Source organism: Arvicanthis niloticus, chromosome 20 (genome assembly GCF_011762505.2).
Source record: "Arvicanthis niloticus isolate mArvNil1 chromosome 20, mArvNil1.pat.X, whole genome shotgun sequence".
NCBI lineage: Eukaryota > Metazoa > Chordata > Mammalia > Rodentia > Muridae > Arvicanthis > Arvicanthis niloticus.
Window position 1 is genome coordinate 26932787 of NC_047677.1, and position 26593 is coordinate 26959379.

Sequence of the window (26593 nt, forward strand, 5' to 3'; positions counted from 1 at the left end):
TCAGTATTCAAGGTCTTTATTAAACTGTAACAGCAACCGTTGGTGAGGATTTTTTCCTAGTTCCAAATGCCTGCTTGTTTGGCAGGACAGTGAAAACAAACTGGTCATAGAATCACACACGGTCTTAGGATGGCATTGCTGACAGTGACTGACAGGAGGTGGGGGGACAGCACATCAGAGGAACAAAGGGGAGGCCAAGGAAAGCGCTGGCAGCCTCTGAAACCCCATCCCACACGGCTGGGGCTGCAGCAGTGAGCCGAGGAAGGGTAATCAGAAAACACAAAGATGCTTAAGATGGACAACAGGGAATTGGTGTCCTGGGAGGCTCTTCAAGTCACCTTAAGAATTACTGGAGATGGCCTGCAGCCATTAAGTGGGGCAAAGGCATTGATGTGAGCCTGTGTGATCCCCATGCCTCCTGCTGGTGTCCCCACTGTCCCACTCTCCAATCATAACACCAAGGTCAGGGCTGGGCAGTTTTCGAAAGACTAAAATGGAGGAAGGGTGGGACATAGAAGCAACAGTGGGCATTCTGTGCTGGATTCATGGAGTCTGGGTCTGAAGCCCTGGCAGGGGCTCCCTGCGGAAACAGCAGCACAACCATGTGTCTACCAGGCACTCAGCCTCTCGCTGCCACCCTCCCACCTCACAACGTGAACAGAAGTCTGCATCCATTAGTATTTCCCAGCGCTGTCGACTTTTTCTACTGGGCACGCAGTATAGCCACCAGGGCTACAAGAAGAGCTGAGCAAGCAGGGGGAAACTGCGGACCACCTGAAGACTGCCAACAGGTACCAAGTTCCTAAACCTGCCTAAAGGAAAGCTAGTTTCAGAGGGTGGGGAAGGTATCTTGATTTATCAACTGAAAAATGAGGACCTGTCATTGTCATCCTTATAGTCTTCAGTCACGTTTCTGTGAGCTAGACCCAAAAAGCCACACGTCGAAACCCATTACCAGAGCAGGAAACACTGCTAAGCACTGAAGGACCGAATCAACTGCAGGAACCCCAATTCCCATTACTAAAAGCTGAGAGGCTAGGAGCTGGGGGTAACCATGCCCTACTCCAAGTTCAGACAGAACCTTCTTCCCCAAGAAATGGTGTTTCCCCCACTACAGGAAAGGTCCCACCTTCCTGTGACAAGGAAGTGATTGAGTTTCGCAGATTAATAAATAGCTGCCGTGGGCACAGAGTCCAGAAAACACACCAAAGAACTTGAACTACATGAAGACAGCGGTGCCTTCCTTCTAGGGGGAGGGGAAGGGTTATGGCCCAACTCCCTCAAGCAGCCAGCGCTCAAGATGGAGATGGGAAGGTTCTTTCCCTGATACATGGCTGCCAACACCAGAGCCTTGTACACGAGCTGGCTGGCTGGACTTTCAGTGGAACCCAACTGAACCATGAAAGTCTGAGAAGCCCAAGGAGACAGTACCCAAACCATCTCCTGCCCCTCGTCAGATCAGAAAGAAACCCACGATCCACTAGTACCCCAAACGCACGCTAAAGCAAGTATGGCTACAGGAAAGAAACCGCTACTGAAGGACTGTGCACCAATCCAAGAGCTTCCACCTAAGGATGGCGAGACCGGCTAGGGGGCAGCAGATGTCCTGTGAGGTGCTAGGCACTGGTGAGCTACCTCAAGCTTCTCTTACAGGTTCTCTTAAGAGCACACTTCCAACAAGGCACCCAGGAGGCAATACGCTACTCTGCATGCTGCATGCCAGGCCAGTCATGTGCACTCTCAGATGTTCCTGGCTTATGGAGAGAGAGAGAAGCTGCTTCTGGGCGGGAGACCTTGGCCAATGCACCAACTCACGTGGCACCTGGCTTTGATACCATCACCAGAAGGGAAAGGGAACTGCTGCTTGTTCTGCAGCTCAGGAGCCTAATATCTAACATCTTGTTACCTGCCTGACAAGGCTGCTCCCCTAAGAAGGCTTGTGTAGCGCCACAGAAATGCCCACAACTCCTTTAGTCAATTCTCTGCTAAAGGGAAAAGGAAGTGATAAGCAATGCTTAAAGAGAATGCCTCAGAGACTTGCAAAGCAAGCATTCTTGAGAAGATGGCAGTTGAGGATGCAGATCTGGGAATCTTCACTTCCTGTCACCTCTCCCTAAAACAAGCAGGTAGAAGTCTGTCTTCTATCCTGCTTGGTCCCAGCTAGAGGGCTGCTCTGATAGCAATGAGCACTAGCTTCTGGCTGTGACTGCCTCCACCTCCCTCATCTCCTGTTTTCCTCCTTTTAGGGCGTGGCGATTAAAGGCACTGCAACTTTCCTCTTCTACCTCCTTCTCTGGGATCAACCATTCAGGAGGAAGCAGGGTGTTCCCACACAGTATCTACCCCAGAGACCCATGGGGGGCGGGGGGATGACCAATAAAGGGATTCCGATGGCCACAAAAAAGTGGAATTCTCTAGCTCCAGACAAGAGTAGCCCCTGCTCACAACCTACCTGTGTCTTCCCTAGAGCCTATGCTAAAGTCTCCATGCTCAGCAGCTCCTGACCCCACCCGAGAAAAACCCTTACCATTGCAGGTAACTTTCTACACAGCAACAGATAAGCCATAAAAGCAGGACAGAACCCTGCCAGCTTTTCTACTCCTTTGCCCCAGAGAAGGCAGTACCTACTTCAGCAGAACAGGAGGGTCAGGAGCTCACAAGGGAGAGCACTGCTGGACGCTGGAGGGAGGCTCTTCCTCATGGAGGCTGCTGTCCCCACAACAGAGAAAGGGCACAGACTGTCACTAAGATGTCAACACCAGTCTCACTCACAGGGGGTGGGGGTGGGAGGCGTAAGGCTCCAGCTGTGAGGCTCTGTATGCTCCCAGAGGTGAACCCCCAATGGACTCTGCTTACTAGAGAACGGCTAGTGTATAAAGACACCATCATTGGAAGCTTAGTTCTTGTCTTGTGCAATTATCTTACACTGCTGACTTATGGAGGTCAAAGAACGGGTAGTGGCGGCTTTTGGACAAGGCTCGGACCTGGAAGTGAGGGTCCTGATAGAGAGAGACCCAAGGCTGGAAGGCTCCTGCACCATGCAGTGACACTCCAAAAAAAATGTCCACTGATTGAGGCAAGAGGAGGTGCACATGCAGACTCCCCAAGATGGCAAGAAAAGGGAAACAGTTCCTTGCTGTGCGCCCACGTCTCAGATCCATTCCCAGCTGTGGTCCAGGCGGAGGCCGCTCTGCTGCAGATAGCCGTTCAGTGAGAAGCAGACACTCTTCTCTCACAAGCTCCTCACATCAGCAGAATTCAGAGTCCACAGGAGGCACCGCCAGTGTGTGAAGACTCATGAGCCTTGCTCCCGAAGAATCAAGCTCCCAGGTACGAGTGAGGTCCTGAACAAGCTTCTTAGCCCAATGATAGATAGCACAGCTTAAGTTTCTCCAAGACTCCATAGGAAATGAAATTTGGAATTTAATTAAAAACACAACAGATACATTTTACAGAGAAATAAAACTCTTGTGATTATCACCTTAGAGACTCCAAGAATCCCCAAGCATTGGAGACCCCCAGCTTATTCCTGAGACAGCGACCGTCACAGAGGGTTGCACTCTGAGCTATTCACATTGTGTAGCAGAAACCAGAACCAAGGTCTGAAGATGTCCTTTCTTTCTTTGTCCTAACTAAAGTCTTCACAAAAGAGGGTCTTTCCACGGTTCAAAACAAAACCAGCTTTCTTTCCCAGCCAATGGGGACCTGAAATCTTACTAAGAGGGCTTAGTATAGGCGTCCAATACAACCAGAAGCTCCCAGGGCACCCCTGCTTTACTGTCTTCCTTTAGGAGGAGAAGGAATGGATGAGCCTATCTGTTGGAAGCCTCTCTCCTGGGATCTCCATGAGGACACACAGTACCAGGAGAGTGGGATTGGGGGTGGGGGGTGGGGGTCAGGGGAGAGGATCGAGAAAGAAGGAAGAGAGGGGAGGGAAGAGGAGTTTTCTTCAACAGCTCATGGCAAGGCAGACCGGTCCAGTTCCACAAAACACCCATTCTATACTCCAGATAGCCCCCAAAACTGGAGGGCACAGGAAGGCGCTCAGAAGGAGCTATGGGAGACAAAGGACGGTGACAGTAGCAGATTTGCCTACAAACATTGGGGGTTTTTTTTGTTTTTTTTGTTTTTTTTTTAAATAACCTTCCCAATACTGGAAGATGTTTTGTTAAAAAAGTCGCAGTTCAAAATTGTACTGAAAACTTATCTAAAAATAGGTCTGTAGTCATCTTAAAAATAAAAGGTCTCTCTTCTGATAAGGAGAGACAGATATTATCAGATACCAACATGGGAGGCATCTCTGATGTAGATTTGGAAAATGGCCCGGTAGGAGAACCAGAAGGAAAGAGATCGAGGAGAGAAGGACAGACGGACTATGGGAAGGGCGGACCTAGAGGAATGCACTGTCTCAGCCCATGAGTCTCTCTCGGCAGCCAAGCACAAAGCAGACCCACAGCAGGGGAGAGATGTATGGGGAAGTCAACTCCAAACTCAAGGTATAGTAACCTGCAGGACACCAAACCTACTAAGGTCAGGTTTTAAAACCATGACCACCGAGGCTGGCTGCACCATGGCTCAGTTCTCTTCAGAGGCCACTGATAGATTCTCAGTCGGACACTGTGACCAGGCTGTACCCACCAGTAGAGGCCAAAGCGTTGGCACTTCTGCTCTGGGAGCAGACAAAAGTCACGGGGTGTGTCAGGGCAGAGAGGACTCTGCCTACAGGATGCACGTAAGAAAGAATGTCAGACAGGCAAAGACCAGCTGGTCACCAAGGGGTCCCTTCAGGAGGGCTTAAAAAAATACCCGTGCCAATGAATTAGGTAAAGGAATGGGGGCGGAGGGTAAGCTATTACAGCCAAGACAAGACAGAAGCCTTCCTCCCAGAGAAAAGGGAGGCTGGTGTCACATGTCCCAGGTATGCAGCTAGAGGTGCAGGTGGTACAGGAGTTGTGCTCCAGTGCTGAGGACAAGCATTCCCCCACAGCCAGCACTGCAGCAGCAGTAGGCTGCAGGGAAGGACAGAGAGAGCCCAGGAACAGCAATGGACACTAAAGATCCTTCACCCCCAACCCCGAAAGCAGAGGTGCTGTTTGGAGACCGTCCTAGACTTGGAGCAAGTCTCAATAGGGCAGGAAGATTCTTGGGAAATGACCAGGAGCTCCAGGGACTGCTTTCCTCTGCGGACCAGTCAGCTCCACAGAATAATTAATCCATGGGCTTATTCATCAAGCTAACCTTAACTGGGCAGAGGACAGGAGACGGGAAGATGTGGTCAGACGGAGCACATCTCCCAGTATTTGGCACCCAGAGGGGGCAGGGGACTGGAGCTTCTCTGTACACCGTGTTCCTACTGGTCCAGTCAGGTGCACACGGCCTCCTTCCACACTGCAGCAGGGTCAGATATCCATCTCAAACTGAGCCTCATCCCCTGGTTAGAAGGAAAGAAATGTATGTTTGGTACAAAACAAAACAGCAAAGCAAACCATGTCTTTCTCAACCTGCAAAGGGCCAAACTAATAATCTGTCCCATGCTTCCTGGCCTCAGACACCTACTCCTGAGTGCAATACTTAATTAACAATACTTCACTAAATTTGAGGCTGGCCTCAAACTCAGAGATCCCTCTGGGATTAAAGGTGTGAGCCACCAGCACCTGGTCATGTTTATTTTCTAAGGCTGTTGGGGTGTATGTGTGCATGTGCATAGTGGTTCATTCAAGGAGGTTGAGGGGGCGGGCGGCATGTGTATAGTCATGTCTACGTAAGAGCGATCCCTAGAAAATAAAGTTGCCTGCAGGCATGGTTCTAATGCACTTCTGGGGTACCACCCTGATTTGTTTTCTAAAAGACATGCTGCATCTGTGTAGCCCTGGCTGCCTCACAAAGATCTGCTTGTCTCTGCTTCCTGCATTCTTGCACTGAGCATAAATCTGGCTTCCATCCCCTGATTTGATTGTATTTCCCCAAGCAACTAGGTAGACACTGAAAGCATTTTAGCACATGTTTACAGGAGAACATCAGCCATCCGACTGAGCTCTGCTGTGCTCTAATGAAACAACACCTCCACTCTACAGAACACTGACAGTCCACCCCAGTGTCCTCCCTCCCCCCTCACCAACTGCGTGCTTCCTGTCATGATTGTTCAGGTTGTTCAAGTTGTTCACTTCTACTTTGGAGTCTTCGATTAAGGCGCCAGGACTGGTGACTCCAGGGATATTAGGCAGATGGCAAGGTGGGGTCTGCGCCATGGGAGAATTGCGACGGTCCAACAGAAACTTTCGGTCATAAATGATTCGTGTTCCTGAAAAACAGAGAATTTCAAATAAACGAAGGCACCAACACAATGAACACCGAGGCTGGCTGTACCGTGGCTCAGTCCTTTTCAGAGGCCCCGATATATTCTCAGGCGGACCAATGCAATTAGGTTATACCCACCAGATGCAGCCCAGTGTTGGCACTTCTGCTCTGGGAGCCGACAGAAGTTAAGGGATGTCCCAGAGTGAAGGGGACTCTGCCAGCAGGATGCAGGAAGAGAAATGGCAGACAAGCAAAGATCAGCTGGCCACCAAGAAATTCCTTTAAATACCACTTAATTCTTAAAAGGCGTCAACTCTGCCAAGAGGAGAGTCTACCCTCTTCCCCACGAGCAGGGTAGGGAGCTTTGCTCCTGGGAAACACGACTACTGGTTCTTCAGCACCAATTCCTCCAGGAAGCTACGACCCTCCCCCCCAACACACTCTTTCTGTTCACTCAACATATTACCTCACCTCCCATAGGACTCCTGCTGTGTGCCAGCCAGTCTACAGACTTCAAACTCCACAAGCCAGCCCTCTTGCATTTACGACCAATATCCTAACATTTCAATCTTCAAAACAAACTTGTTTCTTTCTTTTTCTCTTCCTACTCCTTCTTTTAAAGAAATTTAACCTGGGTTGGGGTTTTGGATCTAAATCTTATTTCAGCTACCTACCTACCAGACCAATAACTTAACCCTCAAAGAGTTTTTGTTTTTGTTTAAAAAAAAAAAAAAAAAACAAAAAAAACACAATTCACTTATTTGTTATTTTATGTACATTGGTGTTTTGCCTAAATGTATGTCTGTATGAGGGTGTTGGAGCCCCTGGAACTGGAGTTACGGACGGTTGTGATATGCCATGTAGGTGCTGGGAATTGAACCTGGGTCCTCTGGAAGAGCAGGCTCTTAACTGCTGAGCCATTTCCCCAGTCCCCATCAAGGCAAACTTGAAGGAATAAGCAAGAATAAACAAGTATGTGAAAAAGTAGACGATCACCTTCTGTTGAAGACTACCCAGAGAAGCCTGGGGGCTGAGCTCCTCCCTAGGGAGACAGAACCATCCTCCTTTAATATGGACCTGAAGGCTGGCTTAGCAGGTGGAGGCACCTGCTGCCAAGCCTGGGCATCTGAGTTCAATATCAGGTCTCATATGCTGGAAAGAGCCTGGTGAGTCCAACACTCTGTCTTTTTAAAAACAAAATTTATTGTTAATTTACGTATGAGTGTTTTACCTGCATGTATGTGTGCATATGCTGAATGTACCAAGAAGTCAAGAAGCACTGGATGTCCTGGCACTGTAGTTACTGATGTTATGAACCATCTGGAAACAGAACCCAGGTCCTCTTGAAGAGCTTCCAGTGCTCTCAAAGCACTGAGCCATCTCTCCAGCCCCAAAAGTTGTCCTTTGATATCTGTACACACTACTGCAAATATGAGCCCATGACATACACATAAAAAAATAACATGGCACTGGGCAGTGGTGGTGAACGCCTTTAATCCCAGCCTTGGGAGGCAGAGGCAGGCGGATTTCCGAGTTCGAGGCCAGCCTGGTCTACAGAGTGAGTTCCAGGACAGCCAGGGCTACACAGAGAAACCGTGTCTTGAAAAACAAAAACAAAAAAAACAAAAACCAAACAAACAAAAAAAATGAAATCCAGGGGCTGGAGAGATAGCTCAGTGGTTAAGAGCACTGACTCGTCCTCCAGAGATCCTGAGTTCAATTCCCAGAAACCACCATCTGTAATGGGATCCGATGCTTTTTTTTTTAAACAAAAATTTTATGTAAATGAGTATTTTGCATGTATGTATGTATGTATGTATGTATATGCATAATGTGTGTGCCTATGGATTGTTGTGAGTTGTCACATGGGTGATGGGCACCGAGTCCAGATCCTCTCCAAGAACAGCAAGTGCTCTTAACTGGTGAGCCATCTATCTACCCAGCCCCCACATCGTTTTACTCTGTGAGACACAACCTCCCTATACAGCCCTGCTGGCCTCAGCCTTCTAAATGCTGAGATTATAGGTAAGCAATCAACATCTAACCCAACTGTCTTTTTAAAAAAACTGATAGTATATATGTATATACATAAAAAGGCTTGTATATATCAGGGGTCTTTTCTTATTTCTTTCTTCCCTTTAAAAAAAGACTTATTTATTTATTTATTTATTTATTATGTATACAGCGGTCTGCTTGCACGTATACCTGCAGGCCAGAAGAAGGCACCAGATCTCATTACAGATGGTTGTGAGCCTCCATGTGGTTGTTGGGGATTGAACCCAGGACCTCTGGAAGAGCAAAGGTCTTAACCACTGAGCCATCTCTCCAACCCCATAAAGAGAATTTAAAAAATGTTTCTAAATTCCTTGCTGCCCCAGAACTTATAGTAATGGCCATTGTCCCCCCCACCCTCCTCCACCACCCCCCATACACTTGAGTCCTAAATGCTAGACTCCGGCCGGCCCTGGCATTTGTATGAGATCCAATTTATATTTATTGTTCTGCTTGTGCTTTTGATATCAAATCTAAGAAATGACTTAATCGGAGGTGATGAGCTCTGCTGCCTGATCTTCTAGGAACTCTACCTGTGAGCTGTGGGTCCACATCCACACAGCTGTACTGTAGGCACCACTGCTGAAGAGGCCCCAGCTAAACTGCTGTGGCAGCTTTACTGGGGAGAGGGGAGAAGTGGGAGAGGGAAGGGGGAGAGAGCGCAGGTGTGCTGGTGTGTGTTGGGCAGTCCTGGCCTCTCATTCTTTCCCACTGATAAATGCAAATGCAAACCACAGGTTTTGAAATCAGGAGCTGAGAGTCCAAATCTGCAGTTTTATTTTCTACAATCAAGTGGCTATTTCAGGTCCCTTAGAGTTCCATATGAATCTCAAGATTGCTCCCAAGGATGCAAGCCTGGACTGACCCCTACTGTGTGCATCATCTCCTCAGCTATCCACAGTGCCTCTCCACTGACTTAGGGTGTCTTGAATTTCTTCTAACATTAATTTTTAAATCGCCTTTTATTTATTTAGCACGCGTGCGTGTACATACACACGTGTGTGTCTGAGGGCACAAATGCTATCTATGCAGTGCGTACGAACACCTGCAGAGGACAACTTGGAGAAGTCTGCTCTCTCCTTCTATCTCGTGCATCCTGAGGAAGAAGCTCAAGTCTGCCAGCAAGCCCCTTCCCCGCTGTGCCACCTCAACAGCCACCCAACAGTCTGGAGCCATTCAACACCCTGTAGCACAAGTCTTGACCAATTTTAGTTAGTTGTACTGCTGAGCCGATTTATTACCCTGCCAGAACAAACTATTGAATTTTAAGGTGAAAAAAAATTTACTTATTTGGTAGTTACCTTCCCCATGGGGGGAAAATAGCAGCATGTTAGTGACTGACAAGCATGTGGCCATTCCAAAGAACCAACTACTCTAAGAAAAATGTTAATTACCAGGAAAAAATTCTTTTAGTTCTTAATAGGTATATATCTGTGCTTACTGTAAAGAATCAAAGACAATCTATTAAAAATTGAAATAGCCCATGTCTGGGACACACACTAACTTGAAGACGTACTTTGTGTGTGTGTGTGAAAACAGGGTCTCACCCTGTCACTTGGGCTGGCCTTGAACTCACAGAACTCTGTCTAGCACACTTAGAAGTTGTAGGGGTGCAGTGTGTGGACTGCAGACTAACTGGGTGGAGAGCCTGGCACAGCATGAGCAAGGCTGACACAGAGAAACTGTGTTCGTGTTCCTGACAGAACAGGACCAACACTGCCAGGGCAGCAGAGACCACGAGAAGGGTCCTTCAAGCTCAACTGAATGATGTAGGTTGAGCCCAGTGAGAACGGCCGCTGTTGGGCATGCTCTCGACCCCAACTCCAGCATGGGGAAGCAGGCAGGCAAAGGCACTTAAAAGAAACAAGAGCCAACAAGGTGGCTCAGTGGGTAAAAGCACTTGGCGTACAAACCTTAATTGTGGAGCTCAATCCCTGGCCCCCACAGTAGGACAGAATGACTTCTAAAGGTCACCCTCCGACTTCCACACATGCACCTCAGCACACACACCAATAATGTGTGTAATTCAAAAACAGAAGAAAGAGAAACAATTAAAATTAAGGAAGGAAACAGGCTGAGTGTGACACATTCTTCTAATCCCAGCACCTGATTTCCATAGTGAAGTTCAGGCCAGCCAGGGCTACAGGCAGACTGTATGAAACAACAACAACCAAGCACTTGGCTAGCAGCCTTGGTAGTCTATGGGGATCCTTTTTTAAGATGTATTTTTCATCTTTAATTATGCATATTTATGTATAAAGGTATGTCCATAAGAGTGCAGGTGTCCAAGGAAGGCAGAAGGTGCTGTCTCTGGAAGCTGGAGTTACAGGCCACTGTTAGGGACCTGATGTGAATACTGGGAATCAAACTCCAGTTCTCTGCAAAAGCAATACAGGCTCTCAACCACTGGGCCCTCCCTCCAGCCCTGAGGTATCCTTAGCTGTAAAGCTGGCCAAGAAGCCAGAAACAGACAACCAGCAGCCAGTGACTTTAATGCACCCAGAAGGCTGGGCCTCCCCACCCCTTTGTAACAGAAGATGCAGAACCATGTGAGGGACTACATGTAGCTTATCCCCAGCTTGGGAAGCTTTGTCTGCCTGCACCAGAGAGCCCAGAGGAAAAAGTTTTAACAAACATTTGTTGTTCATAGAGGCCCTCAATAAATAGACTGCTAAAAAGTTCTGTGGTTCACAAACCAAAGAAAACTAACAGCTGCCTAAGCCAGAAGCTCCCGGGAGACTAGTGGTGGCCAAACAACATTTTACTTTGCATAGCCACCAAATCCCTTAAGTACTAATAAAACCTGGTTTATATAACTGTTTTTATAAAGGCACAGTGGAGCTTGAGGCTTTTTGTCATAATGTGACTAAGCGCTGTGGCAAATGGGGACCTCCAATGTTCTGTGGATGGTCTACCATGTCCCAGTAACGGGGAGCAAGGCCTCCAAACACAAGTACTCAAGGATGGTCCCCATCTGATCACTGTGCGGCAAGGTAGGAATGGCTGGGTCCTACTAGGAAGGTCCATTGTTGGGGAGACACTGGAGAGCAGTCCTCTTTACAGACTGAAGTCATAGTGACACAGGAGACACAGGACAGCATAACTAACACAGGCACTCAGGCAAATCTGGTTTCCTCCAGTCTGGGTTGCAAAATAAGTTGAATCAGGTGGTTTTTAATGCTAATAGCAGGGGCCAGGGGATAGCGCTCAGCCGGTATTCACTTGCCTAGCGTGCACAAAGCCTGGTGCAATCGCAGCATAGACATGAACAGGCTTGGTAGCACATGCCTGTAATCCCAGCACTCAGGAAGCAGAGGCAGGATATTAAATTCAAGGTCACCAAAGGCTACGTACTTCTGGCGCAAGCAGGCTACAAGAGACCTAGTCTCAAATCAAAAAGGAAAAACAAAACCCAGCTCATACTAAGTCCAAAACGGTTCTTGACCTGTAAATGGAGCCAGCCTAGGGCATCTCTGGAAATAAGTCAGCACTCGATTCTCCTGTCCAGCAGTACTTCTGCTAAAGCACCCACTACTGGTTAGACATGAACACTCACGGAAACAAATGTTCTCCACAAAAATACATGGGACAAAGTGCAAGTGAGTCTCCCAGGCTGAAGTCTTGGAAATGCTAATAATTAACTAAGTACTAACTACCCATCATTGCAAGCCATGAGGAGAAAACACAAATCCAACCCAAGAGGATTATCACCAAAACCTAAAATCACCCAGAACCCAGGCTGATTTAGCCAGAGCACCAGCTGACTTGACACTGGCAAGTCAATTACTGGAATATACCTTAAAGAATAAAAAACAAGTCACATGATAACCTCAATAAAAGATCTGGGGCCAAGAGGGTCACTCAAAGGCCAGAGTGCTTAGTATTCAAGAGGCCTTGAGCTGTGGTCCTCAAAGACCCCTAACGTTCTTTCATGATGATTACATCCAACAAACCAGGAACAGAAGTCAGTTTCCTCAACTTCTAGTAGAAAAGGCACCTATAAGAACCACAGCTAAGATACTTAGGAGACTGGGAAACTGCTTTCTCTCTAAGATCAATGTGCCACACCCAGCACATGGAGGGGCCTACCCAGGAGAACTGGGCAAGAAAAGAAAAGCAAATACACATCTATATAAGGATGGAGACCTTCAAGTGCAGATAACAGGAAGCCACAGGACCAGAATTGTATTTTTATTTACCAGTTTATTTTTGCTTGTTGAGGTTTTTGCTTTCTTAAATTTCTCACCGAAATGAACAGAATTCCATTTGTCAGGACATCTGCCACAGAAATCTATAGTCAATATTAAAATGGAAACATGAAAACATTTCTGAGCTTCTAGTTTCAAGCTATGGCCTAAGAACCAGGCGAGGCAGTCTGTAAAACCTAGGCTCTCCGTCTTGTGGCTGTGGCACTAGGGAGGGGCAGGAGGATCTCTGTGAGTTTAGGGCCAGCCTGTTCTACAGAGAGTTCCAGGACAGCCAGGGTTACACAGAGAAACCCTGCTTGAGGGTTGGAGGGAAGGTTCTTTCGCAGAGCTGGTGGCTACTTTGAGTCCAAGGAGAAAGTTCAAAGTCAGTCTGGGCAACGGAGTGCGTTGCAAGCCTGACCTGTGCAACTTAGCAAAAATCCTGTCACAAAAATGTGAATCAACCAATCAGTGAGTCAATCAAGCAGGGAGGTCCAGGTCTTAAACCCTAAGCTAAGCACAGCAAAGGAACACACTCAGTTATTCATGTCTGCATGGCTCTCTCTCTCACACAGACAACCAAACACTCAGGATGGACATCTGTTGATTTGACATCTGATAAGGAACAAACCAGGCCTTTGCTATACTGTTTTGTGATCTACTGACCTCAGACCCCAAGTGCTGACAACAATTACAAGAAAGTGCCACTGGATGCTGGTAATGACTACACAGGGTTTTTAGGGTACGTCAAAAAACCAAAGTAAGGTTGGGTGTGGCAGTTCATGCCTTTCACTCCAACACTCAGGAGGCAGGGGCAGGCTGATCTGAGTTTGAGGCCAACCAGGCATACACACACATATTGAGATTGTCCCCAAAACAAAAACAAACAAACAAACAAACAAAAAAAACAAGCACAAAGCAAGTGGAGAGATGGCTCAGAGGTTAAGAGCACTGACTGCACTTCCGGAGGTCCTGAGTTCAATTCCCAGCACCCATATGGTAGCTCACAACCATCTGTAATGGGATCTGATGCCCTCTTCTGGTGTGTCTGAAGACAGTGACAGTGTACTCATATATATATATATATATATATATATATATATATATATATATATATTAAAGTAAAAAAAAAAAAAAAAAAAAGCAACGGTGTTACCTACAAGTCTCAACAGAGCCCAGGTCCTAGAAACAGAGAGGCAAAACTCTCTACAAGCATTTGCTCACTCTATAGCCTTGTGGCTAGGATGCTCTGCCACTCACCAGCAAACTCACCCAGGACCCAGGCCCCTTCCCCTCCCACTCAGCAGATGGAGCGGCTCTCTACAGTAACTTTCCTGTGAGCTGCAAGGCTTTACACATACAAACTACTAAGCTACAGAGTTCACAACTATACAAAATCCCTCTGTGAAGCTGCCTTTAAGACTCCAGTTCTAGAAAAGGCTTGGCTGATTGGCCAATGTCAGTTTCTCTGTTCTCTGAAGGCTGGCTGGCAGAGGAGGGGCTACCTTCCCTGTCACCCCTCGCCTCTCTCCTAGTGCTGCCTTGATATGACCTGGGCCTTCCCCAGGCTTGCAAGGCAGTCCCTCCACATCCATCAGGAGAGCTGAAGGACAGACACCCTGGCAGGTGAGCACACAGCTGAGGCTGTGGAATGCCATTCCGTGGCAGTCTATCTTACTGAAGCAAGCAGCTGCCATTTACCCCAGATAACAAGGCAAAGCAATGTGATGTGTGCATCTCTCACTTATAATAATGGAGGGCTGTAGCTAAAGACCCAAGTTAAAGAACTGAGATATCTCAGGGAATAAAAGCTAAGTGTGAGGTTCTGAGTTCAGATCCCCAGGACCCACGTAAAAGCTGGGTGTGGCTCTGGGTAGCCTGTATCCCAGAGCTTGTTTGTTTGTTTTCTGGGGTGGGAGGTGTCAGTTGCTAGAAGGTGCTGACTAGTTAGCCTAGCCAAAGCCACCAAAGCCCAAGGATCATTGACAGACCACATCTAATGGGGAAACGTAGAGAGGAAGCAATGTTTTTCTCTGACCTCTGCATGGGCCTACAGGAGCACACACAAGAAATAGAAGAGAACTGAAGTTAAAGACATTTTGTTGGCTCAGAATAAACAGGCCAAACTGAGAGATGAAGCTAAGAGCACTGCTTATCCCTCCAACAAAGGATCAGCAGAAAAAGCAGGGCCCAATATGCTTCTGAGGCAGCTCACTCGAGTCTAAAGGGGGATGTCTTCCCTTCTTCAGGCCTCATTTCTTTCCAGAGTCTTCCAATGGTCCTCTGGCAACTCTCCCTAGGACACCAATAGCAGCAGAGAGGCAGGAGCCACGGATTTCAGGCCACAGTGATTGGTGGCTCTCTGTTCCTACATGCAGCGTTCTTTCCATAGCTGGAATGAGACTGGGAGCGAAGCAAAGAGGAAGGCTAAAATGGGTCACTATAGCTCTGCCTACTCCCCAGAGGAAGACACTAGGCAGTCTTCCCCCAGGACTACTGAACCTGAGGCTACCCACTGACATTACTAACAGGTTAGTTTCTTTGGTCTCAGGGTTGTTTAATTACAGAGTGCTCTCATCAGGGCTCTCCAGCTACCCTGACTGGTATATAGGAAAACTCTACTACTGGAACAAACTCACCTTCCGTGAAGGTGGCAGCAGCAGCTTCTACTGGATAAACCAACCACCAACCATGGCTCCACAGGTAGACAGGAGAAAATGAAGCAAGTTTCCCTATCCCTCAGTAACGAGCAGAATCCCCTCACACCAGCACAAGCAGCTCAAAATGCCACCGCAAAGGTGCTTTTAGCTCAGCTCTCCTTTTCAGACCACAGAGGGGAATTTTAAGAAACGTTCCAAGTGGGCTTGGTTACTATGGCTCTCCACCGAATGAAGGGGTCTTGTCTCACCAAGGCCAATCTTACAAGGCATTCAGCAAATCAAATGCGATCCAGAAATGGTCCCTGAGGGTTTGGCACTTGAGATTTCAGACACTCAAGCAGGAAATGCACTCCTTTCCCTTCTCATTAGAGAGACTCCCGATCCAAGCCTGATGTTTTCAGGTCTGAAATTTAAGCCAGTCACTTGCTATGCTGTTCCAATTCCATCCAACCAGCAGCCTCCATCCCTTCCAAATCAAGATCCAGGGCCCATGCAGAGCAAGGACTACACTTAATACCTTACTTTCTGAAGACAGAGTGTCACGTAGCCCAGGTTAGCCCAACTATCTAGTACAAGTTAGCTTTGAATTCTTCATCCTTTCTCTTTGTCTACAGGCCTGTGCCACCTGCCTAGGTCTGCTGTCTTGTTTCCGGTGAAGTGCTGACCACAAAACTCACTGAAGACCTTATCAACCACTGAGATAAAATGACTTGGTGAGAGGAGGGGAGATAAAGCATCAGAGGGCAGAAAGTTTCCCAAGTAGGAAGCATCAGGATAGCTCAGAGGTAAAAGTGCTCACCACACAAGTGTGATGACCTGAGTTTGATCCCAGAAACCCCAGTGGAAGGAAATCAAAGGTTGCCCTCTGACCTCCATTGGCAAGCCAGCACACAAGTACATGTGTGTATGTATGCTCACACACACACCTCAATACCAGTAGAATGTATTTATTTATGTATATGAGTACACTGTAGCTGTCTTCAGACACACCAGAAGAGGACATCAGATCCCACTACAGATGGTTGTGAGCCACCATGTGGTTGCTGGGAATTGAACCTAGGACCTCTGGGGAGAGCAGTCAGTACTCAACCACTGAGCCACCTCTCCAGCCCCAGTTTTGTTTTTTTTTAAAATGAGCATACACCTGTGTGGCAGATGCCACGTGTGCAGATGCTGGTGAAAGGGAGATGAGAAGTTCAGATCTCCTGGAGCTGGAATTAGAGGCTGCCCAGCATGGATGCTGGGAACTGAAACTCAGGTCTTCCCCAGTATTGGAAGGCATAACTGCTGAGCCCTCTCTCTGGCCCCAATAAAGGCCACCTTAAAATCATTCCAAAGGGGGAAAAAGTCAGTAAGCACTGTATATCTCTAAACATCACCGAACTAAGTGCTATAAAAGACTGCTTAGCATGCCATGGTGGCGCATATAAACCCAACACTAGAGAGGCAGAGGCAGGTGGACAGCTGAGTTTGAGGCTGGTCAGGGCTACACAATAAGACCCTGTCTCAAAAAACAAAACAAAACAAAACAAAACAAAAACCCACCACAGCTCAGCTCTAACCCCTACAGTGCTATCTCCTCACAACCAGGAAGCAAGCTCTATTTCATCAAAATCCAAAGACTGCCGGGCATGGTAGTCCTTAATGCCACTGCTCAGGAGGCAGAGGCATCCCAGTGAGTTCCAGGGACAGGGAGACCCTACCCACAAAACAGCCATGTGTAGACGCTCTGGAGAGGCAGGCCGAGCTATGCTCAGGCATGCAGTGACTGCAGCAGAAGGGTAAGAACGACTATTCCCAGCAGACCTTCCCAAGCATCACAACTCGTTCAAGTGGCAAGACGGCTTCTATCTTTAAGGCAAGGCTTACAGACTACGTGCCTTTCCTACTTGTGAAAGCACAGCAGCTTGGTGTTTGAAATACGACCAGAGTTCTCCCTCTCTAGAGCTTCTCTCAGGAGAACAAGATTAATGTACAGTTAAAAAGTTCGGTTCCTCCCCAAGTAAATTAGAGTTAAATGCACCTGTTACTGTCACATGTGCTCTGAGCTGCTAAAAGCATGGGCTTTTTACTGACCAATACCACAAAGAACTCTGAAGTAAATTACAGACCTTTCTCTGACACCTTAGAAATAACTTTTTTTTTTGAGATATGCTCTTACTATGTAGCCTTGGCTGTCCTGGAACTCATTGTGTACAATGGGCTAGCCTTGAACTCCCAGAGATAACCTGTCTCTGACTGGCCAGTGCTGGCCACTAATCTCTGTATCTTTATCTGTTCAAGTGGAGACAAGTCCATCCGGGGCTGACCAAGATCTTTCCTGATTTTTGTTACACCAGATAACACACACCAATAAATCCCAGCATTTAGAGAGCTAATAATGCAGGATCGTGGGTTTGGGGATCCCATAAAGAGGTGCGAGGTAGTGTGGACCATACGGAGAAACACTGTTTCAAAAAAAGAAAGAGGAAAGAAAGACTAAAACCTGCTGGAAAAGACCAGATAAGGAAGCTGTCTTCAGCAACTTAAAACCACTGCCCCCTCACCACCAGATCTCTGCTGTCTTTCCCATTCTTAAACACGGCATGACCTAAGGAGTGCAGCTTCCGCTTGCCCGGCCATTTGGAAGGTCTTTAAGGGCATTTATGCTTTTCTGCCATCCTTTCTCTAGACCGGCCTGGCTGCATCCTCTGCCAACTTTTCTCCTAGATGTTTGCTTTGATTTATTTATTTATTTTTTATTTATTTATTTATTTTTTTTTTGCCCTCTTCCTTGTTTGGTTGGGTTTTTGTTTGTTTTGTGAGACAGGGTGTGACACTGTAGCACAGGCTGTCCTGGAACTCATTAGGTAGCCAGGGCTGGCTTTAAACTACCATTCTCCTGGCCTTTCTGGAGTACTAAGATCACTGCCCTAACCACCACACACAGCCTTCTGGATTGCTGTCTCTTAATGCTGGCAAGGTCCCCTTACTCTGTGCCTTCCAATTGCACAAGATTCCAGGATGGCCAGGCCCAATTGCAAGTGACTGGTCAGGAGTCCTGCTTCATGATCGATACGAGATCTATGGACTGCAGGCGCTGCTAAACCAAATCTTCACCCTCTAGCCAAAGGTCAGCCCCCGGGGTCACCAAAAGAAGGCAATGTTCTGAGATTAGAGACGGAAAACCAGCTCCCTTCATTAGGGCACCAAAGAACCCTTTCCAGGCTCCTCCCTCTTAAGAGAACAGCCCAGAAAGAAGACAAACAACCTTTGCGCTTCCTCCTCTCGTGACCAATTCAACGTGCTCTTCTCCAGTGACAGTAAACAGTTCCGGGCCATCTTTTAAAAAGCAACTTCAGGACCCCCTCCCCACCCTTTGCACCGCCTCTCTCTCTACAAGTCCTTTCCCTAGGATCAAGCAACCTAACCCGACTAGTGTGTGCTGGTTGACAAAGCACCTTCAAAGCCGCTCCTCGAAAGCCCTGGTCTGAAATCTGACAGCGCCTCTACCAAAGCCATCAACTTCTTGGAAACCAAAGGAGCTATTCTACACGCCCCACTTGTGGGAGCCGGGGCTCCCCCCAACCTGTGATGACTCCTCCAACAAAGTAAACAATGCTGTCAAAGGAGGTTAACACTGGGCGAGGCATGCAGAGTGCATGCCAACCTCGACTCGGGACTCTAAGCGCCGCCAGACAAATCATCTTACGCTTCCGCGCCAGATCCATTTCCCCGACTTCCCTCCCCCAAGCCCGTAGGACAGCTCCATAGGCTAGCCCCGCCGTGCAGAGTGCACGGTCTGCAGCACAGCACACAGTCCGCGGCGGAGAGGAAGCTGTTGGTCCAGCATGCAGTGCCACGCGCTAGGCGCGATGGCGGGCAGGCCGGGCGCGGCTCACCTCCCGGTGTTGTGGAGAACAGCGTCCCCCCGGGCGTGGTGCAGTAGTCCTGAGGTAGCTGCGCTGCGTCGCTGATAGCCACGGTGCGTGTGGGGATGGCGCGGCTCTGGCTAGGCTGGTGGCCACCGCCGGCAGACGCAGACATGGCTCCGGCGCGGGCTCGCGGCTTTGTGCAGCGGCGGCAGCGGCGGCGGCGGGGCCCGGGCGGCTCTGGCTCCTGGCGCTCGGCTCTCAGCTCGCCCGCTCTATCTCGGTCGTCCCGCTGCCCTCCTGCTCCCGCCGCCGCCGCTGCCGCCGCCGCCGCCGCCGCCCGGTCCTCCGGCCTCCGCCTGCAGCCTCAGCAGCAGCAGGAGCAGCGGCAGCAGCGGCAACGATGACTACCGGAAGCGGGCGAAGGCGGGAGCAAGGGGTAGTAGAGGGAGGGAAATATGGAGGCCGGACATGACGTTAGAGGGCGTGTCCGGGGAGAGTGGGCGGGTAACTGAGGGCGGGCTGAAGCCGACTAAGGCTAGAGGCAGAAGGTGAACCCGGAAATCCGAGAAAAAGGAAGTGGTGAAGGGTGGAGTCTTAGGGTGTGGAGGGCGGGACTTGGAGGGGCGGGACTAAACTCAGAAGAACAGAATAGGGGCGAAGCGAAGCTGAGTGTGGGTGATTGAGGCAGGCGGGGAAAACTTGTTAGTGGTGTGTGTGTGTCAACTAACAGTACTTTCCTGGTGCCTACTTCAGTTTCCCATCTATATCTAACCATTAAAAGTATAACTCTAGGGAGCCCGCAGGATGGCTCAGCGCGTAAAGAAAGGCATTTGCCACCAAGCCTGCAGACCTGAGTTCCACCCCCAGAAGCCACGAGGTGAAAGGGGAGACTCTGGCAAGCTATCCTCTGACTTCTCCATATAGGATTCAGCCCATGAGCACCCATCTGCCCGCCCATAAATAAATAAATAAATAAATGTAATCAAAATCATTTCAAGGAATAAAATTTTACTTTTAATTGTTCGTTATTAAATAAAAGCAATGCATGCACGATGAACTAAGGGTTAAAAGTGAAGGACTCTGAGGAATAGCACTTGTTGCTCTTGCAAAGCACCGAGAGGACCAGAGTTCGGTTCCTAGCATACTTGGGGTAGCTCAGAACCATCCATAACTACAATTCCGGGAATCTGACCTACCTTATCTTCTGATGTCTGCAACACCAGGCACACACCCACACGATGCATATACTTACAAGCAGACAAAGCACTACAAGAAAATAGCAGGATAATTAGGAGTTTAAGGGCCACCTATGCTGCACAGCTAGTTTGAGGTCACCCAGGGATACAAGAGACTGTCTAGAAAACTACTGAAAGTACAAGATAAGGAGATGGGTCCACCTGTAAGATGGCTTACTGTGCAAGCAAGCATCAGGACTTGAGTTCAATCCCATCATACACATTTTTTAAAAAATGTTTTAAGTCCAGACATTCCAGTACTTGGGAAGCAGAGGCAGGTAGATCTCTGAGTTTGAGGCCAGCCTGGTCTACAGGGTGAGTGTCAGAATAGCCCTTGAAAAGCCAACAAACAAACAGCCAGAAACAAAAAAACAAAAACCCAAGGCCATATATGAAGTATCTCCACACTGTGGAGACCAGAGGCTGGGGTTATAACTGGGGCTTGATGGCTTCCAACCCAGCTCAAAGTTCAGTGAAGGCCCTGTCTCAACGAGTCCTGGCTAGATTTTTCTTGTCTCAACGAGTCCTGGCTAGATTTTTCTTTTCTTTTCTTTTTAACTTGACACAAGCTTGAGTCATCTGAGAAAGAGGACCTCAATTGAGACAGTGTCCTCATCAGATTGAGACGTAGGCATTTTTCTTTTTTAAAATTTTATTTACTTATTTTTTTTTTTAAGGTAGGAATGTTCTGTCTGCATGTCCATCTACCTGCCAGAAAAGGGCATCAGATCTCTTTATAGATAGATGGTCATGAGCCAAGATGTAGTTGCTGGGAATTGAACTCAGGACCTCAGGACCTTTGGAAGAGCAGCCAGTGTTCTTGACCGCTGAGCCATCTCACCAGTCCATGGGCATTTTCTTGGTTAATGATTTATATGGGGGCCTGCCATCCCTGTGCATGTTGTCCTAGATGGTATAAGAGAGCGAGCTAAGTGAGCCAGGGAGAACAAGCTAGTAAGTAAGCAGCACTGTTCCATGCATCTCCTTCCCCCTGCCCTGACTTTCATTCATGACAGACTATAAGCTTCCCTCTTCAAGTTACCTTCAGTCATGGCTGTTATCACAGCAATAAAAAGCAAACTAGTACATAAGGCCGAAGGAGGAGAATAGTATGTGTGTGTCTGTGTGTGATATGTGTGTGTGTGTTGTATCTGTGAGTTGTGTCTGTGTTTGAGCACATCGGCATCCTCTTTTGGGCTCTGAGCTCAAACACAGACATAACTCACAGACACAACACACACACACATATCACACACAGACACACACATACACATTCAGACCCACTTACATCAACTCACACACACACACACACACACACACACACACACAAACACTAAAACCAAATTGTGATGGTTTGTATATACTTGGCTCAGGGAGTGCCACTATTTGGAAGTGTGACCTTGTTGGAGTAGGTGTGGGCTTTAAGACCCTCATCCTTGCTGCCTAGAAGTCAGTCTTCTCCTAGAGGCCTTCAGATGAAGATGTAGAACTCTCAGCTCCTCCCACACCATGCCTGCCTGGATGCTGCCATGCTCCCACCTTGATGATAATGGACTGAACCTCTGAACCTGTAAGCCAGCCCCAATTAAATGTTGTCCTTTATAAGAGTTGCCTTGGTCATGGTGTCTGTTCACAGCTACAGCTAACTAAGACAAAAAGTAAAGAAAAAAGGGTGGTGGGGGGGGAACGTGGGTAGTGCTAGGGACATAGCTCAATGTGTGGGTGCTTGTCTAGCATGGCTTCAGTCTCCAGCACCACATAAAATGGGTTTGGTGGCACACACTTGTAATCTCAGTACTGGGAAGGCAGAAGCAGGAGGATCAGGAACTCAAGGCCATGCTTAGCTGCCTATCGAGTTTGAGGCCAGCCTGAGATACAGGAAACCTTGTCTCTTAAAAAAAAGAGAGAGAGAGTATCCCCAAAAGCTTTTGTTAGTGTGGGTTTCCACTATTGCTAATCAGTGAATGGCAAATTAAGACTGTGATGATTTAACAATTTCATTAATTCACTCAACAAAAACCCATTACATTCTGCTCTCAGACCAATCAGATTCATTGTAGATATAATTTAAATTGTTTTGTTTTGCTTTTCAAGACAGGGTTTCTCTGTGTAGTCCTGGCTCTCCTGGAACCTCACTCTTCTGTAGATCAGGCTAGCTTCAAATTCACAGCAATCTGCCTGCCTCTGCCTCCCAAGTGCTGGGATTAAAGGCATGGACCATCATACCTGCCTTTGTAATTTTAATTTTTTTATTAAAAAAAAATCTTGAGATGGCTCAACGGTTAAGAGCATTCACTGCTCTTCCAGAGGTCCTGAGTTCAATTCCCAGCAACCACATGGTGTCCCACAACCATCTGTAATGGAATCTCATGCCCTCTTCTGGTGTGTCTGAAGACAACTATAGTGTACTCGTATACATAAAATAAAGAAGGAAAGAAAGAAAGAAAAGAAAAAGAAAAAAATCCCAGTTTCCAAAGCAAAATAATAATAGATGTTTTTGAAAAAACAAAAATAAACAAACAAACAAACAAAAAAAACACTGGCTCCTGGCCAAATAGAGATAGCTGAATTGAGGTAGCTGTCTGTGTGTTCCCTGTTGCAAGGTCGTTTAGTTCAAGTTATGATGGTCTGGAGAGATGGCTCAGTGGTTAAGAGCACTGACTGCTCTTTCAGAGGTCCTGAGTTCAATTCCCAGCACCCACATGGTGGCTCACAACCATCTGAACGGGATCCAATGCCTTCTTCTGGTGTGTCTGAAGACAGCTACAGTGTACTCAAATACATGAAATAAATAAATAAATCTTTAAAAAAAAAAAAAAAAAAGTTGAGGCAGCTCAGCTTCCCAGAGGCATGTACCATGATGAAAAACACTGGAGGTGTCACAGCCCTCTAGACCAAAGCACACTGAGGCCCAACATTGCTTTATTCCCATTCTATAAATGAGGAAACTCAGGGTAAGAGAGGTGAGGGCTTAGCCCAAGGAAAGGGCCACCGGTTCCCTATTCAAAAGACAAAGAGAAGGAGTTGAGGGCTGGGCTAACGCATGCCATGGGCTGATTTCCTGTTGTCAGCACTTTGATGCAGAAAGTAGAGTTCTCTGTCTGCCCTGAAGTCTACAAAGCCCAGGACTGGGAAACAGAAAGACTAAATTTAAAAACTGTTATGTCTACCTATGGGTCCAAAGGAAAGGGTTAGCCAGACATTTGGTTTACAAAAATATAAAGTACCCTTCTTTGATTTTTTTTTTTTTTTTCTTATAAAGGACAACATTTAATTGGGACTGGCTTACAGTGAGAAAGCTAGACTGATTCCATGGCAGGCTTCAAACTGGCAGTTAAGGAGACTAGGCCTAAATCTCTCTTCCCAAGAACTGGGCAAGTCCAGGCATGTCCAGGCCTCAGAAGCTGCCAGGCCACCTGGCCTGAGGCAAAGACAACAGTTCGACTTCCACAGCAAGTTACCAGCCCCCACACCCCACCCCGGTAATGGAGAGTTCTTAGAGATGACCCAACAAATTAACATAGAGGTCACCTACCCCAGGGTTTCCCTAATGTGCCTTAAATCAGGCCTGCAAGCTCACTTGGTTGTCTATCTCAGTAATGGAGAGCTCCCCCCCACCCCCTTACTGGACTTCTGCAGAATAAAACACTCTGTGTTTACATATTATTTGAGTCTGGGGTATCATTCATGGACCCTTACAACAGGTTCTGAGGTTGAGTCCATTATCATCATGGTGAGAAGCATGGCAGCACCCAGGCAGGCATGGTGCAGGGGGAGCTGAAGGGTCCTACATCGTCATCTGAAGGGCTCTAGAAGACTCCCCTTTTTGATTCTTTAATTATAGATTTCTAGAATTTTGGAGTCAACGAGGATGGATGTCTTGACTGACCCAAGGGTGAAGATTGGAGGGAAAAGGTAGACACAGGGGGACCGGAGATGGGATCCAAAAGTGGAGAAAGCCTGAACTGCAGAAATCTACCTTTGTTTATACTGCTAGTGGCTGAGACATTTCATGTTCTCTCTAGCAGAGTATAAAGCTTTTATTTCTAAGTTCTTTGCTAACACTTGTTAATGTCTGTCCTTTGATTTTTGCCACCCTAGACACCAAAGGGACAGCTCATTTTACCATCAATTTGTATTTCTATTATGATTAATTACGAATGTTGAACATTTCTAGATTCCTATTAGCTAGTCTCTTTGGGGAAGGGTCTGTACAAATCACTTGTCCATTTTTTTTTTTTTTTTTTTTGAGTTACTGGACTAAGTGAATTTTTTATATTATTTATTTATTTATTTAATGTACACAAGTACACTGTAACTGTCTCAGACACACCAAACAAGAGCATCAGAACCTATTACAGATGGATGTGAGCCACCATGTGGTTGCTGGGAATTGAACTCAGGACCTCTGGAAGAGCAGCCAGTGCTCTTAACTGCTGAGCCATCTCTTCAGCCCCTCATGTTAACTGAGCCAGGATCTCTCACTGCAATGGAAGCTTGCTGGTTCAGCTAGACTGTCTAGCCAGTAAACCCTAGGGATCCTCCTGTCTTTGTCTCCTCAGAAATGGGATTAAAAGTCTCTGGGCTTCTTCATTGGTGCTGGACATTTGAACTCAGGTCTTCATGCTTGCATATGAATACTTGCCTGAATGATTTTTTCAGCCCCAAGTGTTTTCTTTCTTTCTTTCTTTCTTTCTTTCTTTCTTTCTTTCTTTCTTTCTTTCTTAATTTATGTGCATTGGTGTTTTGCCTGCATGTATGTCTGTGCGAGGATTCAATCCAATCACTTGGAGCTGGATTATAGATGGTTGTGAGCTGCCATGTGGTTGCTGGGAATTGAACTCAGGACCTCTGGAAGAGTAGCCAGTGCTCTTAACTGCTGAGCCACCCCTCCATCCCCAGGTGTTTTTTGTTTTGCTTGTCATTTCCTAGAGGAAGTACATTCAATCTCCTGTCTGGGTACTGTTGGTGTTGGGCCAGGGAAGAGGACCCCTGTGGTTCATAATGGTATACAGTATACCTTCCCTAGGCCACAGCTAAGTCTCTATAGACACTGGTATCTCATAGGCTTATTGTACCTACTGTTCAGCTTCTGTCAAGGGACGCCTCTCAGCCCTGGGCTCTGTGCTCCTCTCGGCCATACAGCCACACAGCACAGCTCTTTCTAGCCTCTCCAAGCTGCACCTTGCCCTTCTGATTACAGACCGACCTGAAGGAGCTAGGGGCAGCTCTGTGGTGGAGGGCTTGCTAGTGTGCACTAGGCCGCCCTGAGACAAACCACAACATTCCACGAGTGTGTGTGTGTGTGCGTGTGTTTATGCGCACACACATTTGTTTTCTGTTTTCCGTCCTGAGGAAATCAAGCCTGAGGCCTGTACAGTGCTAGACAAGAGTTCTACCATCTCTCCACTGTTTGGTTTCAGATCCCGGACAGGGGACCAGGTGCATATTTACACATCAAAGCAGACCTTGCCTCCAGGCTCTCCCAATTTCCCTCAGTTCCTCAGTCCCTACCTGACAGACCCGACCCCCAACCCTGAGCTTTCCAGGCCAGAAATTCAGCTGCTCTTCACCCAGAGGCTCTTCCCTTCCCTATATAATCTACCCCCACACACACACACACACCCCGCCCGAATGCCCTTTCTCTTTTTCTCTTCCCTCTTCCCCCTTGGCGACTCCCATGGCCTCAATCCTTGGGGCCAGTGAACCCTCTGGATTGCAGTTTCCCAATAAACCTGCCTTTAATCTCATCTAATCTGGTTTGAATTGGCTCCTTTCACCAGTGGAGAAATAACCTATTCCCGACACCCAATCCTGATACTTAGTCCTTGAAATGTTACATTTTCTCTCTTTTCTATTCCTCTTTTTTTTGTTTATTTGTTTCTTTGTAGCTTTAAGATAGGGTCTTGCTATGTAGCCCAGAGGGGCTTTGAATTAGTAATTCTCCTGCCTCAGACTCTTAAAGTACTGGAATCACAGGAATGCCCTATTATGTCTGAGCAAAATATGCTCCCCCTCCCCCCAAGAAATTAGGAGAGAAGCCTACTTCTGTCCTTCCCTAGAGTGAGCTATGGGCTCTTAGGAGGGTCTCCCCTGGCCCTCACTGCGCTGGTTGAATAATATGTAGACCTGGACAAAGCTATCCTGACAGGTGAGGGACCCACAGCCATAGACCTTTAGATGTATGTACATCTAGAATATTGTCAAGATGCTGCCTGGAAAACCTATCACGTGTGGGTGACTGGAACTCGGGAGTTTTACATTTTATTCATGTAACTCAAGTTTTGTGCACTGAAAGTGGCTGAGCT

General features: G+C 47.4%; 1 protein-coding gene across 1 annotated transcript; it reads right to left on the bottom strand.

The window, feature by feature from the left end:
• Nucleotides 1–19477, bottom strand: Eif4ebp2 (eukaryotic translation initiation factor 4E binding protein 2). Its single transcript, XM_034523951.2, has 3 exons — nt 19078–19477; nt 6116–6301; nt 1–5431 (listed from the first exon to the last, which is right to left on the bottom strand). The coding sequence occupies exons 1-3, from the start codon at nt 19220–19222 to the stop codon at nt 5400–5402; spliced, it is 363 nt and encodes a 120-aa protein (XP_034379842.1). The 5' UTR covers nt 19223–19477; the 3' UTR covers nt 1–5399.
• Between the last annotated feature and the right edge of the window lie 7116 nt (nt 19478–26593).